Below are 19,809 nucleotides of genomic sequence, written 5' to 3' on the forward strand. Positions count from 1 at the left end.
CATGATAAATTACTGCTGAGCCCTGTTAATGGGGTCTCTTTCACAGATGCACACAGCTGAAACAACAGACACTTCAAGTATTAGTTCACCAAAAAAATTGAAATTGTGTCATTTTCTCACTCTCTTATCATTCCAAACCCAGATTACTTCTTCCGTGGAACACAACAGGAGATTCATATGTTTACCTTTGCTGCCTAAAACTATTGCACTAGGCTTGTCGTCAATGATGTACAGTCAATGAACAACACTGGCTCTCGCATGTCTTATCAGTATGTATGAATGTATGAACGCATGATGGCGAAGCAACAACAAAAATGACATTTGTATGGCAACCTTTTTATATGTTCATCACATAAATCTCTCATATGACTTCAGAAGACTGGCAATTTAGTGCAAAATACACATGGGCCAGTTCTTTTATGATGCTTTTTGTCATTTTTGGAGCATGACAGGTGTTTTTTTGGTGCTTCACAGCAGTAAGTCGTAAAGGTTTGAAACAACACGAGAATAAGAGAGGGTCTATAGTTTTGCACGGTTTTGTTTTAACATTTTAGTGCATATTTACACTTGACAATTAGAGGAAAAAATTCAAATGTTTGCAAGCAGAAGAGATGGGGATGTGAGTGTTACCTGAAGGGCCATACTGGCCACTCTGGGGCCCATAAGAGGGGCCCAGCTGATAGGAGCCCACATTATGGTGTATAGGGCCAGTGGGACAGGAGTGTGGGGACATAGAAGGTCCAGGCTGCTGGCCTCCAAACTGGGTACCAGGTGCATTGCGCTGCATGTTAGGTGCAAATCCTAAAAATTAAAACAGTGGGAGAAATTACTCATTACAACAACAACAACAACAAAAAAAAGAGTTTTCTGTAAATAGTGTAAGGATTAGTGTTAAAATTCATATATACTAGTTTGCAAAGTGTATAGTTTTTATTCAGTATTATTAGTATATACATCTTTCAGTATCAATCACTCATATACAGTACGTTATCATACATACATCTAGGGCTGAGCGGTATGACGGTATATACTGTATAGTGACCATGGTATGAAGTGTCTATCGTTAGAGATTTTACTATATCGCTTATTTCACTGTATGTAAATATATCCGCGTAGCACAGTACTATTTAAAGTTATTTACATGTAAGAGTGATAAAGAAACAGGCATGAATGAGAAAATAAAGAGCTGCCTCTTTCAGATGGTGTGCAATCGTGAATTCAGTTCTCTTTCGTGTCTTATTGCGCTTGAATGGTCAAATAGATCCACAATAATGTCAAAATGCCCGTCGTATGGAGTATTCACATTGACGGTTATGTCTTAAATTAACGTTAACAGTTGGGTGAAAACCAGATGCGTGTCAGTAAACTAAACACTGCTGTCTTTCTAATTAATGTTAACCAAACAACAAAAAGACAAAGAGAAAATCACTCAGTGCTTATGACTGAATAACTTTTGTATCTTTAATAAGAATCAGTTCATGTTTGTTTCATACAGTGAAGTCTATGCAGTGTTTCAGTTATACACTTGATTATTCAATTTTTGTGGTATTTCTTACATGTTAAATAATGGGGTTAAAGTTTTTTTTTTTTAATTGCCTACTCAAATATCTGATCATTAAAAGTTAGCCAATATTTCATTTTAGTAACAACTGAGATATGTTTTTTTTTTTTTTTGCAATTTTGCAAAGTCATTACAATGGCTACACAAATATATAAAAAACCGATCACATGTTGAAATTTTACCTATCACAGGTTTCAATACCATATGAAAGCTGGATTCGAGCCCTTTCCAAATCTGTTTTTACTTCTTTCATAGCGTGTCTGTAACAAATGTATGGTTATCTGAAGTCGGCTGATTGTTATGATTTTCAGGAACGGAATTTTGAGAAAAACAGGTTTAATTAACTGTCACCCACTTTTTCACATAGACATGAAAATGCACACTTAAATCCAAACTTAAATGGTTGTAATTCAAGAATGATTTGGAATATAGACCTAAGGTTGGTCTTGTTTTAAAGAAGACACTTGTCAGATTATTGTAGAAGTGAAATAAATTAGGAAAGTGAAATAAAAAAAAGTTATAGAAGTTTAAGTTTATGAAAACGTAAAAAATATAATTGTTTATATTTTATAAAAATATATTACAAAACATTTTTTTTTCTCTTAAAATGCAAAAAAATCAAAGCCAAAAATGTCAACATTCCAAATTTTAGGTTGATGCATTTCAAAAATGAGCTTTCAGTAAGATTTTGTTTGGGCGCAGTACCAAACTTTTTCACTAGATGAAACCCAAGCTCCATTACTGACCATTTAAGGGTGCCTCCATTTATTTGAGTGATCTGGACTGGACCATATATTTCCATATTTTCATACATTTTATGAAGTAGACATCCAGAAATAGTATGGGCAGTTTGGCAGTATTTGATTTGAATTCAACCTCTAATAAACATAATTAGAACATGTATGTTCATTATAGCTCCGTTGTTCTCTTGTGCTCCACCTTCTCACGATAACGTTGTATTAGAAAAAAAATCTTTGTGTGCCATAGTTTATACAGGACTGGTGGGAAATTTGCATTAATACACCTTCATTCTACATGTTATGGGGTTTATTTTGGTAGGTGAACTGTCTTTGTAGTTTTAAGAGAGGGAAAGCTATGGCCAATTTTTGCACCTCCGCCAGGTGCGTTCTTAAAAAGTAACGTTAGAGAAAGACAGCCTTTTCAGCATGCCACTATAAATCGCTATTTTTCTGCACTTAAAATGTGAATTTTGCCAAGGTATTACCTAATTTTGACCAAAAAATGTCATTCGACCTATTTTTTTGACTACATATATATATATATATATATTTTTTTTTTTTTATTTTTTTTTAAAGGGGTATTTGCAACCCATTTTCTTTCTGTAATTTGACATATTTCAGTGAAACAGAATAAAGAACAAGTAAAAACAAGTTGGAAGCGAACTGACTGGATCATTATGAGCGGGCATTCTATACAAGACTAAAACCAGACCTGAATGTAAGTTTGCAGTGGATTGTGGAGGACTACTGCCCTCCTGAAACACTGTCAGCATCAACTCGTTTGACCTGGACATGGAGACTGAAGGTCAAAATCTTTATTTGCCATCACAAGTTTACAAGGATTTTCTTTAGACAAGGTGCACTGATAAATGGTGCACAATAAGACTGGGACAGTGTTTTCACAAAGTAAATAAGGTCAACTTTGATTTCATGTTGACCTTCTGTTGTAAGTAAACCTAATTGTGATCTCACTTGCATAGGTGAAAATAACTGAAATTACAATGGACAAGTTTTTGCTTACAGCTCCAAACAAACAAATTTTAATACTTGAGCTCTAAATCAAAGCACCAGCACTCATATAGCTGCTCAACGAAAACGGTTCTGCAGCATCACACTGTTAGTGTTCATCCATGGAGGAGGAAAAAATATATAGCAGGTGTTAATACACATCACACAATTGAGTTTATTACTCTGAAGTGAATGCTGGAAAATGAGCAGACACGCATTACTTGGGACAGATGAAAAATACAGCTGTCGGATATTCACTAAAAATCTTCTTTTCTTGATAGCTGTAAATAGAGGCAGTGTGAGCCATAATGTTACTGCGGGAAATCAACTCACCTCTCTCCTGAGACATGGGCGACTGACTGTGAGAGGAATGGGAGCCCACGTCTGGAACGTTCCCTGGGGTCTGAGGGGCCATCTGTGTACCTGTGTGTGGGAAAAAAATGTACATGTGTGCGTCTTTTACTGTACACATTATTTTCTTAATCAGTATTTTTGTCTTGTTTAAGAGTAAAATATCTAAATATCAAAACAAAATAAATTTACTTAGAAAGTTGTTTTCAGATTTTTCAGATACCATTTCTAGTTTTTTATTTTTATTTTATACAATTAAAATTATAATTTTGTTAGATTTACTGTATGTCTAAAACAATTTTTTTTATCTTGTTTAAAGAATCTTTAACATTTTTATCTTGTTTTAATGATATTTAGATATTTTACTGGGAAGCAAGACAAAAATACTGATTAAGACCAATATTTTTGCACTACACATGCACAAAACCACAAACACAGTTTGCGGTCTCATAAAAGAGCTACTTTTCACGATAAATATCAGACAAATTAGCCTTGAGGGCAGAATATCTAACCACACGTCCCATGGGATGTGTTTAAGGCTCATTGTTTCTCTCCCAGGAGCAACTTTGTGTGCCTGTATGTACAGAACGCGTATGTTTGTAAAAGCGGAGATATTCATTCTCCAGTAATGGCACACAGATCACATGTCAGGGCCAGCCCTGTATGCGGTTAATGGCCAACGCTGCTCCCAGTAGGGATGAGGCAGTTTTGTGTGCAGCAGGGTAAACGGTCTCCTGTGGACCTTGTTAGTGACATTCAGAACGGAAAGGAAAAACAGCAGTTTCAGCTGCACAAAGCCCTCTGCTGCCCAGCTATCAAAGAAGCCCGGCTAACAATGCAGCACACAGCAGGACAGTAATTGTGTCAAAGTGACTCCAAACTGCTAACAGACTTTCAAAACTATTTTAATGATGGAGTGACTTGTTTTAAAGTCAGCTTGAATCCTGCCGCTGACCCACTGCTGACTGGAGCTCAAACACCTCACCCTCCGACTGCTCCACAGTGGTAGGAATTAAACGAGAAGCATGTGACGGCTGTAGCTAATGGGTATGTCAAAGTTAGCATAACAATAATATTTTTTACCAAAATAGCCACAACAGAAAATTCAAGAATAAGTGACTAGTTAGAGAGAAAATTTTGTCAGTATTTAAAGCGATATCAGCTGCTAATTTTCAGCAGATTTAACCAAAGCAATGTAAGCAAACCAAAACATGCACAATGACTGACAAAATAATTAAAAATAATACATGAATACAATACCGATTTTGATTTATATTTTATAAATTATTAACTAAATTTTAAATATATAACTTAACTTACAGAAATTACAATGTGCAGTTTTATATTAAGTTCACAGGGCTCCAGACTTATATTTGAGGGCATTGGAAATAGCTAATAAGCTGATGAGTGATCTTCTTCCCTGCATCTACTGGTTACAATGGTCATTTAATGGTCTTTTTTATTTTTAAATAAGTGTGAGTTTTCCTAAATCTTGACATCTTGAAACTTTAAGTTTTATAAATGGGGACAATCTTTGAAGAATGAACAAATAATGTTTTGGTCATCACATTAAAAATAACATTTAAATATGATAATATTAGTTTTGAAGTGCTGGAAAAAGATGTGTTAAGTACTTGAAAGCATTTGACTATTTCTGTCACAATACCATGGTTACAGTTAGTGTTACTGCATTAAATCCATGGTGAATATTTATGTATATTTGTGGGTTGAAAGCCTTCTACAACTTGTTCATTCATGGCACAATATTTCTCATGGTTTCCACATCAGTGCTGTTTGATCTGATATCTATGGTTTATAACAGAGAACTCTTCGTCGAATTTGAATGCTTCTCACTAGACCTTGCAGTGATGTTATTAATTCTGTGGCAATTTCAATGGCTTTCTTCACATGATCTCCCAGTGCTGTGTACTAACGGTGTCGCGCGATCGAGATCAGTCCTCGAATAGCTTGCGCTGCACTGTCTATTATTGGTCCGAACTGATAAATGGTCTGTGAACCACAAATGAGTAGCGCAGTTTCGTTCCACTTTCATTTCGTTTGCCATTTGATGTTGGGAAACATTGTGGTCGCACCAGTGCGACGTCTAACAAAATTTGTCACACTGGCAGGAAAAAAGGTCGCAGTCTGGAGCCCTGCAATATTCCTGAAAATTCACGTCCCTACTACAGAATAATCTCATATAATTCAAACATAATTACATAAATTGTATTTCAAACAATTCAAATAAATTAAACAACACAAAAATAGAGTTTCAAGCAGCAGATAAATTTCTCCCTGAAATATTTATGAAAAAACAAAATCAAAAAATTATATCTCACTCAGAATCTTTTACCTGGCCCACTGGCAGGTGATATGGGCCCAGATCGTGATTGGCTGGAACCCACTGGTGATCCGACTGGTGAGGGCGAGGGCCCGCTGCGCATGCTGGGGACTCTGGGCGAGGCATGGGGTGAGAAAGGTGACTGAGCAGGGTTACTCTGCTCGCCCTGACTACTGGTGGAACCTGAAGCACTGACAGCCGAACTGAGACCCGCCTCTGTTCCAGTGGGGAGGTCATCTATAGAGCCAGACAGATCCTGAAGTACACAAACAGAATAAGGGTAAGTTGAAGATTGGGCCATTTTCATATTTATCAAGACTCCAATCAAGGTTGTATTAGCCATAAAACATTACTGGTTAATGGACTTGATGCCATTTCCCATTTGGAAGTGAGCAAATGAAAGGATAAAATGACAGCAGTTCTAAGGCAGCGAACCTGTAGAGACTCTACTAAAAAAAATCTGTAAGTCAGACTGAACATATTGCACTAATGCTAAGTGTATGCTGCCAAAATTAGAACCTGTGCCAAACTAAACCCTGTAAATACTTCACTTAGGGGGCATAGGGACCCAGTCTATGTTCTTTACCCCACAGGTGATCTTGAATGCAGCCAATACCACAATCATGCCAATGGGCTCTGAGTTCATGTCTGCAAATAACCATAATCAACTGTGCGACTGACATTAGTTTCCAAATGCTGAGGTGATAACAACTCCTGGCCTGGACTGCAGCAAAGGAACTTTGGTAGAGTGGTTGTTTTACGAGCTCCTGACGAGCTGGTGGTTGTCGAATCTCAATAATCACTTGTTATTTCCCATGGTCTCAAATGCAGCGATGATACTGGAATGCACAGCATCAAATTTTTGCAACCAATAAGCACCATGCCAAATAAGGGAAAAATAAAACTGATTTCCTTTGCCGTGTAGTATGACAGGCCCAGTGGTGCTGAAAGACTATGGAACAAAACTTTCCAATGAGGCCTTAAATTCCACTACAAATGAGCCAGTGGTTCCAGCTCGAGCAGTGTGGCTTATGGAGTGCAATGAATGATTGTGATGGAAACTTTTTCAAAAGAGAGACTAACTTCACGTTGCAGGCTTAGTGGTGATGACCTAGTTGAGGATGAAGAGGAACATATGCTCAGCTTTATGCAATACCACATATCAGCCTCAACGACGGAGTGTCGTGAAAACTGTGGGTCAACTACTTCCAGCGGTAACTTTCTCCACTGGAAAGTCACGGTTTTTCCAGATACGCTAGACAGCTTGTTAGTGTTATCATAGATTCTTTTTCCAGATGACTCAAAAAGAGGGATGGCCACAAGAAGTCACATTTCGTAAAAAGTTCATGCTATGGAGCCGACGTCTTCAATCTTTAAAGAGATAGTTCATCCACCAAAAATCTAAACTTCGTTATCATTTATTCATGACCATCTAAAAAGGAGATGTTCACACAACTCTTTTTCAACTATATAATAATGACCAAGGTCTGTTAAGCTCCAAAAAGGACCAAAAAGAGATCATAACTAGTCCATTATACTTGTGAACTATATTTCCAAGTCATCTGAAGTAATATGGACCAAATTTGAAGTTGTTTTCCATTGAAAATATTTTACACCACTCTCAAATCTTGGAGCATTATGAATCGTATCCTAATATGCTCATATTTGCAAATGACGTCATGATTGGTTACAAGCCACTGCAATAATGAAGTAAAACCTAGTGTGACACGTTTTGACGTGATATATTTGAATATAAGATGAAGCCAAAAAGATCTGAAAATAGGTAGAGAAAATTTTTAGTAAATAATGATTTGAACTCACCATCTTTTCCTCAAAAAAAAAAAAAAAAAAAAAAAAAAAAAATAGAATATAGAATGGCTTCAGTATAACATACTTGAAGTATAACATAAAAGTCATATGGACCACTTTTATTTTATGGGCTTTGTTATTTTTGGAGTTGGTCACCATTAATTTTAATTGTGTGAAAAACAGCTGCATGAATATTCTTTAAAATTTCTCAGTTTGTGTTCGACAGAACAAAGTAAGTAATTTGGGTCTGGAAAGTGGAGTGAATGATGACAACATTTTTGGGAGAACTATTTTAAATGGTATCATAGGCAACTTCTGTTAAACTAATTTTTGTGACGTTGTAGACATGTCAGCAAGCTTTTTTTTTTTTTTTTTGCAAAACTCCTAGTGGTATAAGTCAAACCACTTCAACCTTGTACAAATTAGTCAAGGCTGGAGCTTGCTTGATTTATGTCCATAATTAGTTATGTTCGTTAAGTCTCTGGCTTCTTTAATTGATGAACGCAATTATTCAGGCTCATTGGCCATTCAAAGTTCCTCTCTTTCCATCTCTCACACTCCAAATCTCAGCAGAGGAGAAAAGACAGAGAGAGAAAAAAAGAAAAGGAATACAGCGTCTTTCTCTCTTCTGATTGGTGAAATTGAGTAATGCAGCCCACCCAATGCTCATCCTTCATCATTTCACATGACAGCCCCCATACGACCCAATTAAAACATGAAGGAATTATGGGAGGATAATTGGGGAGCCAGGCGTGGCCATCTGAAGCCTGGTCTCTTTAAAACAGCTCAGAATTCAAAACTTAGTGTTAAGGGCTTTGTTAAAGCAGATTTTTTATTTTAAAAAAATAAATGCATTTAAAAAAGAAATATAATATAATATAATATAATATAATATAATATAATATAATATAATTTTTAAAATATTAGGATAATTCCTGGAATCTCTACATAAACTATCCAAAAACACAGGACTTTTTATAGACTGACCTACACATAAGTAAAAGTTTGTCAGACAAAATGGTGGACTGTAAAGGCCTCGATATACTTAGAGTCTTTTGATATGAAATCAAAGAACGAACTGGTGTAATGTCATTTAAAACAAAATCAGGCCAAAACGAAGTTCGTTTTTCATTTGTTTCAAGAGTTCGAAACAACCTGCTAAAGTTAACTTTTTGTAAAAGTTCACTCTGGCTGGTCAACACCTTCAAACTACCATTGGTCTGTGGTGATTATATAATAGGTAGGTCTGGCTCTGAGACTCCTCCCTCTCTGGCATGGAAATGTTCTCTGGTTCATTTCTTCTGTTCAGTCCGTCGAGGTCTTGCATCGGCGAGTAAAAGCATGAATACACCGGAGAGCCGCTTTATAGCAGAAATTGAAGTTGTAATTCTAACTGACAGACACTGACACTATTTTTTCATGTTTAATACTGTAAAGCTGCTTGCTTTAAAGACAATCTGTATGAAGTGGTATATAAATAAATGTGATGTGACTTTACTGGAGCGCTGAATTGCAAAGCTCATGAAAACATCCACACCTCTATGATCAGATGCTTTCTTTGTTGTATACTCATTGCTGTCATTTTTGTTGTGCATTTATTTTATTGAAATGAAAGCACGCAGCACATAATTACATATTCATCTAACCGCTGCTTTCAGTAGAGTATGGAACAGTATACTGCTGCTTATGTATTTCGAACTTCTTTTTACCCCAAAGCAAAGAATGAATTAGAATTTTGCCATGAGTATATCAGGGCCTTAACAGATGCTAAAGTATGAGTTGTTAGTAACCTCTTTTAATCGGGGCATAGTGTAGGCTCAATCAAGAGATTTTATTTTTTGTTCCAAAGAAAAAAAAAAAAAAAAAAGAAGAAGAAGAAAAAAAGTGGCACAGAAATCAACCATGATTTTTGTCTTCTGATGATGTTGAAACCACAGAAGAAAAATCCAAAAATGGATGCTGGAGCAGTTTAGGGCTTTGTGCTCCAGCCAGTCATAAGAAGAGACAATAGATAGTCGCACATCAGTGAAAGAGTGAGGCCATAAGGCAATACGAGTACACACACACACACGCACACACACACAATGCGCTGACGGAGGAATTCTCTTCCCATGTTGTGATGCCTGACAATCTGAAAAGAGGCTGACATATTGGGTTTGACGAGAGCGTTCCCCAGACACAGAGAGCGTGCTGGAGCCGGGAGTGGAGGTGGATTAAGCAACCGCAAGGGAGATGGAGGAAAATATATGTATCTTTCTGACAGGAGCAGCAACAATAATAAGTCTTCATACTGAAAAATCAGTGTGACACAGATAGGCTGTATACTTCTGATGTAAAAAAGGTCTACTATATTTCACACAACTCGTGAGCTGATAGAAGAAGTCTGTAGTTACTCTATATGCTTGAAAAGAAGAACAACAAAGTGGTGCTTGCCTATGCGTGAATGGCAAAGACTTTAACCACAGTGGGTGTGATCACACCAACAGAGAAACACAGCAGGATTCAGGAAATAAAAAGGTCATTCTAAATCTCCATAGTGAAATTGATTTTTAGTGATAAAGTTTAAACCTTTCAAGATAGACCTACCATGAGCTTAGAGATTAAGTGATGATACATTACCATTCAAAAGTTTGGGGTAAAAAAAAAAAAAAAAAAAAAAGTAATGAAAAAAGTACAAACTGTAATTTGTGAAATATTATTACAATTAAAAAAATCATTTCTATTTTAAGATGTTAAAATATATTTTTTTCAGCATCATTACTCCAGTCTTCAATGTCACATTCAGAAATGTCACTTCATGTCAATGTCACTTCAGAAATCATTCTAATATGCTGATTTTGTGTAAAAAACACTTCTTATTATTGTCACTGAAAATGGCTGTGATGCTAAATATTTTTGTAGAAACAGTAATACTTTTTATTATTATTATTATTATTTACAAAAAAAAAAAAAAAAAAAAAAAAAAAAAAAAAACCTGTACCCCAAAGTTGCCTGACTTCCAAGTTCATTAAAAAAGATTTAATTGCAGACGAATAAAGTCCACCAATTAGAGAACCATATAAACAGGAGTCATGGTGTCATGAATAGTTTGGTAAATAAAAATGTATAATTACACTTTGGGATTAGGCTAAACTAGTACTAATCACTAATTGGCTAGCACTATGCTAAGCTGTACTCTGAACAGTTAAGCTTGCACAATATAAGCTAACAAAAAAAAAAAAAGAATGAGAAGTGTTATTTTCTTATGATCTATAGCTTCAATTTTATTTAGAGACAATTAATAGTCAATTAAATATCTACCAAAAAAAAAAAAAAAATTTGTAGGATTTCTATTCAGCCCTGAAAATAGTATCCATTACCAGTTCTTCAGCCAATACAAAGAACTGACAATAGAACAAAGAAAATGGTAAAGTTGGCCTTTTTGTCTTTATATTTCATCTTTGAGACTCAAGTAATGGGACATGTTTATTGTCTGCGGTCATAGATATAAAGTATATTAGATACTTTTTGCGAAGATAAGATTTTGATTGGAATGAAATAATATAATAAGGGTGAAAATTATTAGTAATTCTTTATGAGAGAAGTAGTTCATTCATTCCTCATACAGTAAGTACATAGTTCCTTCATGCATTCTGTCTTCCTTTGTTTCCAAAGAAATGTTGTGATTAATCTTGGAGCTGGTTGGTTTGGTTCAAGTCTTTATTGATTGTTCTGAAATCCTTACGGGGAAAATGAATGAGAAAAATACTTCCAGAACCAAGGCCGAAGAACACGAGTGCGGTCACTGTTGAGCTTCATGTGCTGTTTACTTTAAAAACCCTCTTTAAACAAATCATTGCAGTATAATCAAACATTTGACATGTTTAATGACACCATAACAAAGGCACTGGCTGAACACTGCATGACTCCATTTACATTCTGGACCAGATCTAATTTCTTACATAATTGGGATGTGCAATACAACAAAGAAATAGACCAACTGCCTTATTTTCTTAAAGAAGCCATGAATAATTAGGCTGGTTCTGTGTTCATTTGACTAGATTCTGCACATTTCTTAGTAGGAACTTATACTATGTTGCTGCTTTTAAAGGGTTAGTTCACCCAAAAATGAAAATTCTAGCATTAATTACTCACCCCCATGTCGTTCTACACCCCCAAGACCTTCATTCATCTTCGGAACACAAATTAAGATATTTTTGATGAGATTTGATGGCTCAGTGAGGCCTCTATTGAGATCAAAGCCACTGAACCTCTCAAGATCCATAAAGGTACTAAAAACTTATTTAAAACAGTTCATGTGAGTACGGTGGTTCTACCTTAATATTATAAAGCGACGAGAATACTTTTTGTTTGCCCCCCCCCAAAAAAAAAAAAAGACTTTTCAACAATATCTAGTGATGGCCGATTTCAAAACACTGCTTCGGAGCTTTACGAATCTAATCAGTGATTCGGAGCGCCAAAGTCATGTGATTTCAGCAGTTTAGCCGTTTGATAGGAGATCCAAATCACTAATTCGAAACAAAAGATTCGTAAAGCTCAGAAGCAGTGTTTTGAAATCAACCATCATAAGATATTGTTGAAAAGTCTTTTTTTTTTTTTTGGGCACACAAAAAGTATTCTTGTCACTTTATAATATTAAGGTTGAACCGCTGAACTCACATTAACTGTTTTAAATATGTTTTTAGTACCTTTATGGATCTTGAGGGTTTCGGTGGCTTTGCTCTCAATAGTGGCCTCACTGAGCCATCGGATTTCATCAAAAAAATATCTTAATTTGTATTCCGAAGATGAACGAAGGCCTTACGGGTGTAGAACAACATGAGGGTGAGCAATAAATGACATTATTTTCATTTTTGGGTGAACTAACCCTTAAAAAACAGATGGAGCTAGATGGAGCACAGAAGATTGAACCAGAATGCAAGGTTCTTTATTTAAAAAAAAAAAAAAAAAAAAAAAAAAAAAAAAACAAAGGAAGTATAACTACTTTTTACTTACACAACAACATCTTAAAAATACAACACTCGTTGCGGGATGCTAAAGAAACAACAAAAGACAGGATGCAATGGCCAGAGATATCTGACTGCTTAAAAGGGGCTTTGCAATTTAAAGATGCAAATTTTCCCAAGGGGGTTTAACTGTGCAAACTGTCTTACATCTAAAGCACAGCATGCCGCCGGCACGCTAATTAAAGCACAACTGCTTAAAACATCAAAACTAAAAATATATATATAAGAAAAAACTAGTCAAACTCACTAATTTATTAGTCACTTATTGAACAACTAGTCAATTAGTCAACCATTGTGACATCTCTATTACATAATGTTAAAACTGTGAAGGATATCCATAGGAAAGTAGAGACACAGAGACAGTCAGATCATTACAGCAAGTGTGTGTGCATCTGTGTGTGTGTGTTTAGATGGAGAAATGAATGAAGCTGCCTTCCTTTTAAGACACACAGATAAAACGAAACAACAAAAAAGAACAAACAACAAAAGATTACTTTATCCGCACTGCGTGATAATGAGAAATGCTCTATGTGTCTGTATGAGGAACCAAACTGACAGAAGTGTGTGAGAGAGAGGATATCAGATCTCCCGTCACCTCATCATATCTCATCTTGTCAGTGGTAGCATCAAAGAGCTGTCTGATAGGGCATGTAAAATTGCTACCATCACGTCACTGTGTGCAGATCCCATTCACAGCCCATTAAACACTGAAGTGTGACAGTGGCTTTCTGTTGTGGCTGATGTCAGTGCTTCAGTTGACAGCAGCGATAGGAGACGTCTATGGCGGATCAGACTCGCTCAGCAGGTGGCCTGTCAAAATCGTCCCTGCCATCATTTCTCACCCAGAACGTCTGAGAGCTCCACTCTCACATGCCAGGGTTTCAACCTGTATAACTGAGCTTGGTAAAGGAAATGGAAGTGGTGGTAAAGGAAATTAGGCTTTCAGCACACTGTACCCCATGTGAAAAGGTCCGTATGAATGCATCGTTTCAATTATATTTCTGTTTCCACTAGTGGTACAAAATGGAATTGCAATTGCATTTCTTTAAGCAGCCCAAATGGGCTGGACATTTAAACATTGGCTAATAGTGTGAGGTTGGCAAGACTATTTGTCTGAAAAGTCAATTGGGTTGTAATGTTGTTTGGAGCCCAATGTCAAGATCAATATGTTGGATTTCTTACAGTTCATTACTGAGAAAGTTTGAGCACAGATTTAGCAAATAGCACAAGCGGCCATGTGAAAGAACACAGAATGTATTAAACAATTATTTGAGCACAATTTCTCAATGGAGATTGCTAAACTGCAGCATGTTTGTCTGTTTTCAGATCATTGGTTTTTTTTTCTGCAGTGTTGGGAGTGTGTGTGTGCATGGTTGCCAGGTTCGAATATTACATAAAACATAGAGCAGAAAAATGTATCCTTTTAAAAGAAAAGCTCTGATTGGGGGATTTAAACTTGTGACACCTGGCAACCACAAGCCATGAAAGCATAGAGGCTTGTTAAAAACAGACTATAATATTTGTTCTGCTCTTTTTTTTTTAATGTTGTTTTTGTTGAAGAAAACAGATTATGGTCAATTTTTTTTTTTTTTTAACTACATATTAACGCCCCAATATAAGTTAAAATTTTTAATGTTGAAGGGTTAGTACACCCAAAAATGAAATTTCTGTCATTAATTACTCACCATCATGTCGTTCCACACCCGTAAGCCAAACAAAACTTTGCCAAAAAAACAAATAACGACTTTATTCAACAATATCTTAGTAATAGGCGATTTCAACACACTGCTTCATGAAGCTTTGAAACTTAATGAATCATTTGTTTTGAATCAGTGGTTCAGAGCATGTATCAAATTGCCAAATTTACGCCCCCCCAGTGGTGAACCACTGAAATTTCGAAACACTTATAATGTAAGGAAGCTTTGTTTACTGAAATCATGTGAGTTCGGCAGTTTGATACACGCTCCGAACCACTGATTCGAAACAAATGATTCGTTAAAATTCGAAGCTTCATAAAGCAGGTTTTTGAAATTGCCCATCACTAGACACTGTTGATTAAAGTCGTTATTTGTGTTTTTGGTGCACAAAAAGTATTCTCGTCGCTTCATAACATTAAGGTTGAACCACCGTAGTCACATGAACTGTTTTAAATAGGTCTTTAATAACTTTCTGGGCATTGAAAGTGTTAACTGTCTCCTGGCAATGCAGGCCTCTCTGAGCCATCGGATTTTATCAAAAATATCTTAATTTGTGTTCTGAAGATGAACGAAGGTCTTACGGATGTGGAACGACATGAGGGTAAGAAATTAATGACAGAATTTTCATTTTTGGGTGAACTATCCCTTTAATATGAAGGTTAATTGTTAAAACTTCTTGTACTGGAAAATTGCCACAACTGATTTACTGGTATTTTCAAAAGATCCTGTTTACACATTATCTCTAAATAGTAATTTACCTGTAAAAACTGTATGTGTGAAAAGGCTATTGGCAACCGTACAAGGTATCTGTTGAGATCGGAATTAAGGGTTTGTTTGTTTTTGTTTTTGTTTTTATATGGGAAACTGCATTTGCTCTTAGATTTAAGAAAGAAAGAAAAAAAAAAAAAACTCTGATCAAACCCACCCTCCACAGTCGGAGATGGCATCATGCCAGCTGCGGGCGTCGTCTGCTGTCTGGTAACAATTGCCGGCAGTCTAGTGATGGGAGACACTGCTGATGAACTACATCCTGGGGTGCACATGTTCAATTCTTTACCCAAATTAAAGGTGGAAGCACCATCTGTCTTCAAAATATGTTTTGTTTCGTATACACATAAACATATTCTAGGTTTCAAGAGCTCGAAGAGCCAGGGTATGCTTCATTTTTCGTGTTCCGCTCTATCTTGCACATAGGTGAGCATTCAAGACATTCAAAGTATACTGTATAGATCATGAGCGTGGATGGACAACAGTGGACATTTGTTTTTAAGAGCTCAAGTCATTTGCACATGCACAGACTCAAAAGTGGGCTACAAGGGGACGATGTAAATCAGGTGGACATCAGTGGACTGTGCTGATGATGTAAATTGCATCACAATGACTTCCGCAAGCTTTCCAGTAAGGGAAGATTTAATTCTTGCTTAATACTAAATAAAAATATCAGTAACAGCAGGTTCCTCAGATATCTAAGCAAAATGTTATTAAATTAATGTTTTTAATTTAAATTAATTAACTTTTATCAATGAGGGGATCCATTTTTTGTAAACACAAATGAAGCAATTTCTTGTGTTTCTTTGGTCTCTGATATGGATTTGAACTTTATTAAACTTGACCTTCATTTGGTTAAGTGCACATCTGCATGTTGGTCTAACTTTCACACTAGAGATTTTGATGTGGACCTGTGTTCGATAAGTGGCTCAATGATGATTCTCCTTTTTTGTCTGAAATCATTTATCTGAAAGAATAAAAAAAAAAAAATGCAACTCATACTTGCACATGTACATAACATGTTTTTGATTTCAGAATTAAAAATCAGAATTATTCCTCATTAAGAGTTGTGCCTGCTAAAGTCATGTGTTGCAACCAACAAATTTATGTGGTGCAACAAATGAAGACTTATGAAGACCCTTATGACTAGGGATGCACCGATACCGATATCGGTATCGGTATCGACCCGCTACCAAGCTTGTGTACTGGTACTCGTAAAAATACCCCCGATACCAAAGACCGATACCTCACGTGACGTAACTGACAGAATTTCCCGTGCACAGAGACACCAGCGGCAGCAGCGGAAACAATGTCAGCCTCAGAGGTGTGGAAATACTTTAATAAATTAATGATGACAACCCACACATTGCGAACTGCAAGCTTTCAATTACAATTCAGAAGCACATTCTCTTTCTTGCGCGCAACCAGTTCTCATTAAGGGCATTAAAAAATGGTATCGTGAATCCCTACTTATGACTGTTACCCCCTTTCCACCAGCACGAACTGGGTGCTAGTTCAGAGCTAGTGCCAGTTCAGAGTTGGTTCTACTGACAAGCCTTCTAAGAACCGGTTTGCCTTTCCACGGGCTAGAGAGCAGCACAGAGCCAGGTCTTACGTCACTGTATACGTCTCATATTTCACAGCAAAGCTAGCGCTGCAGCGCCAAACACAAATACACCAGGCTCGCTTGAGATGCATCGGCTTCTTGCAGAGCGATCGGCGCATGACATCAAAGCTCCGCGAGAATGATCCAAAAGCACAAGGAGTCGTATACTCTACAAATGCTCCCGCAGATCCGCGGCACCCGCCGAATCGGTCCGCGCTGCTCCAATGCATCTCGAACAAGCCTTCTATCAACAATCGCGGATGTTACTCTACTCTTGATGCTCATGGTTTTGCGAACCTACATCGGCATCCAAACACGGCTCGCCGTAATTTGTATATAGACGGAGAATTACAATCGAGCTGCTAATAACTCGATTAGCTGCTATTTCAAAAATGGCGATAACAAGTTTCTTCTTGTTGGTCACGGTAACCCTGCCCCAAGCCCCTGACGCAAGCGGTTCTTACTTCTAGCCCAGCAATGTTTTGGTGCTACTTACGAACCACTGTTTCCTGGTTCAGGAGCTGGTGCTTTGTGTGTCGAAAGACAAAGAACTGATTTGAAACTAGGCTCTGGCTCCGAACCAGCACTCACACTGCCTTGGTGGAAAAGGGGTATGTGTGTCAGTCAACTAAAGCATCTTAAAACATCAGATAATTTGACTTTTTATGACATGGTTAGTGTATAGTCATGTTGTATATAAAAAATTTTTTTTTTTTTTAAATCAAACACATTTAAAATATGTTTTTACTTGGTTACATCCAGGCCCTGTGATGAGAGGAGCCCACTAAGGTGCTCTAAGGCAGTGGTTCCCAACACGGTTTCTAAACCCCCTCCAACAATTCACATTTTCAGTGTCTCCTTTATCTGACACACCCACTTCAGGTTTTGGAGTCTACTAACAAGCCTATGACCTGAATAAGAAGTGTTTGATTAAGGAAGGCATACAAAATGTGCACTGTTGGGGGCGCTTCAGGAACAGGTTTGGAAACCACTGCTCTATAGTATACCCTACTCATCGGGCTCAGGAGAGAGGGGGCCAACTCAAACCAATTTTGGCCTCTGTGAATTTTAGCGACAGTACTGTATCATAGTCATCTGAAGCACATGCATATTCCTGAGAGGCTACATTTTATTCTGCCCCAGAGCAACACAGAAATAAACGGATGAAAGAATACAGAGATGAAGGAGGCGAGCACACTTCACCTCAACTGCATGGCGCACTCCAGCTCGGCTGCTCTGAGACTAAATACTACAACGAAAGGGGGCTTCTGTGTGCTCACTAACATTCAAGAGCTTTCCCTCTGTGGCCCTCAAATCCGATCTTTGTTAAAAGCAGACATTAATCTTTCATTTCCTGTCAAAAGTCAAGAGGTCCGCAGAGTAAAGCTACAGCAAGACAAAGCTCCAACGTCTCACTGGCTGAACGACTTCCTTGTCAAGGTCTTGGCTTGAGAATGCAACTAGGGTTTGGGGTTCAAACAACCGTACAAGGAACGATTGCCTGTTGGTTTTATATCTCCCCAGACAGTCTGAAGGAGGTCACAGCTGGAGCATGTTTCCATTGGCATTTTAGCAACAGTGGTGTTCTCTTTGACAGAGAGTCATCCATCTACAGCAGACCACAATTCCCTTATCATCAATTAACAAAACAAGACTGTTTGAAACCCAAATTAAAAAAAGAATTGGATCCACTGAACCAATTAGCATTGTTAATATGGGCAATGAGAGTGCCTGAAGGCACGAAACAGCTTTCAGATTATCTTTCCTTATTGACAAGCTGTAATGGGACAGCTCGTCATTATGTGGAAAGTAGGGATGGGTCAACTAATAAATTGTTAGTGAGGTTGGCTAGTTTTTGTCTTACATATATTTTTCATTTTGCTGATATTTAAGTGGTAGTGCATGGCCACTGCAGTCATACACTGCAATTAGAAGCAATTGTCAATGTCATTTTTTGACAAGTTAAAAATAGTCCAACTTCCACATTGTAAATACCTGCGAATAAACGTGTACAACTGGGGTTGAAACCAGCCTTATACCATGGAGGGAGAATTATTTTACAAATAGGTCGACTAGTCGTTCAGACAATGCACCGACTAGTTGATTTAGAAACTACAGGCGTTTTGCACATCTCTAACAAAGGAGAATGAAAGGACAGATAAAAGATTTCGACAAAACATAAAAGGGCTTCGTCTTTCATCTCTCACGCAAGCAGTGACTAATGTATGCGTCTGCAGAGCGAGTGAGACACAGTAGACAACGGCAAGGCTGTGCTTGATTTGATGAGCTGTTGATGAGAGGAGCCTGGATCCCTGTAGAGGCTTCAGAGAGAAAACGAGTGCGAGACGCACACACACAGCCGAGTTAGGCCTCAATCTATGCTTTACTTCCTCCCCGAAGAGCAACTTCATCCAATCGCGGTGCAGATTCCCATCCCCCCCTTACGTCCCCTGCCAACGGCTCAGCCAATCAGATGGCTCTCTCATCTGCCTCATCAGCACGGCCCTGGCGCCTCTCTCCCCTCCCTCATTTTCCATCCCCTACGTGCTCGTTCTAATTATGGAGAACAAGTTGTGGAGCACAGAGAGAGGGAGTGGAATCAAAGGAGCACGGGAAGACAGAATGGAGTGAAGGAGAGGAACGTCGGAATGGTGGGGGAGAGGGCCACATTGACAGGATACAGATCAGCCTGCAGGGCTCGGGGATAAACAACGATTCTTTCAAGCTCTCAGAAAATTAGAGCGCTGCAGAACGGCGGTGAGAGCGAGTCGGCCGTGTCTGTCTCACTGCAGCTGTGTTATTGTGGGAAAGACACAATCCTCCCCTTCCAGTCAGTCTGTGACAAGAGGATAGGCAAAAACGAATGAAGGGTAGACAGCAGGACTAAAATGAGAGAGGGTAAAGTAAGAGAGGATAGAAAGA

At 37.7% G+C, this 19,809-nt stretch overlaps 1 protein-coding gene across 1 annotated transcript in view; it reads right to left on the reverse strand.

Moving 5' to 3' along the window:
- The window catches only part of arid1b (AT rich interactive domain 1B (SWI1-like)), a 95,731-nt gene that overhangs the window by 28,569 nt on the left and 47,353 nt on the right, over positions 1–19,809 (reverse strand). Inside the window, 3 exon segments of the mRNA XM_048206310.1 lie at positions 631–801; positions 3,643–3,732; positions 6,014–6,257. Of these exon segments, the coding sequence (XP_048062267.1) occupies positions 631–801; positions 3,643–3,732; positions 6,014–6,257 (505 nt within the window).

The sequence above is a fragment of the Megalobrama amblycephala genome, linkage group LG11 (assembly GCF_018812025.1).
Source record: "Megalobrama amblycephala isolate DHTTF-2021 linkage group LG11, ASM1881202v1, whole genome shotgun sequence".
NCBI lineage: Eukaryota > Metazoa > Chordata > Actinopteri > Cypriniformes > Xenocyprididae > Megalobrama > Megalobrama amblycephala.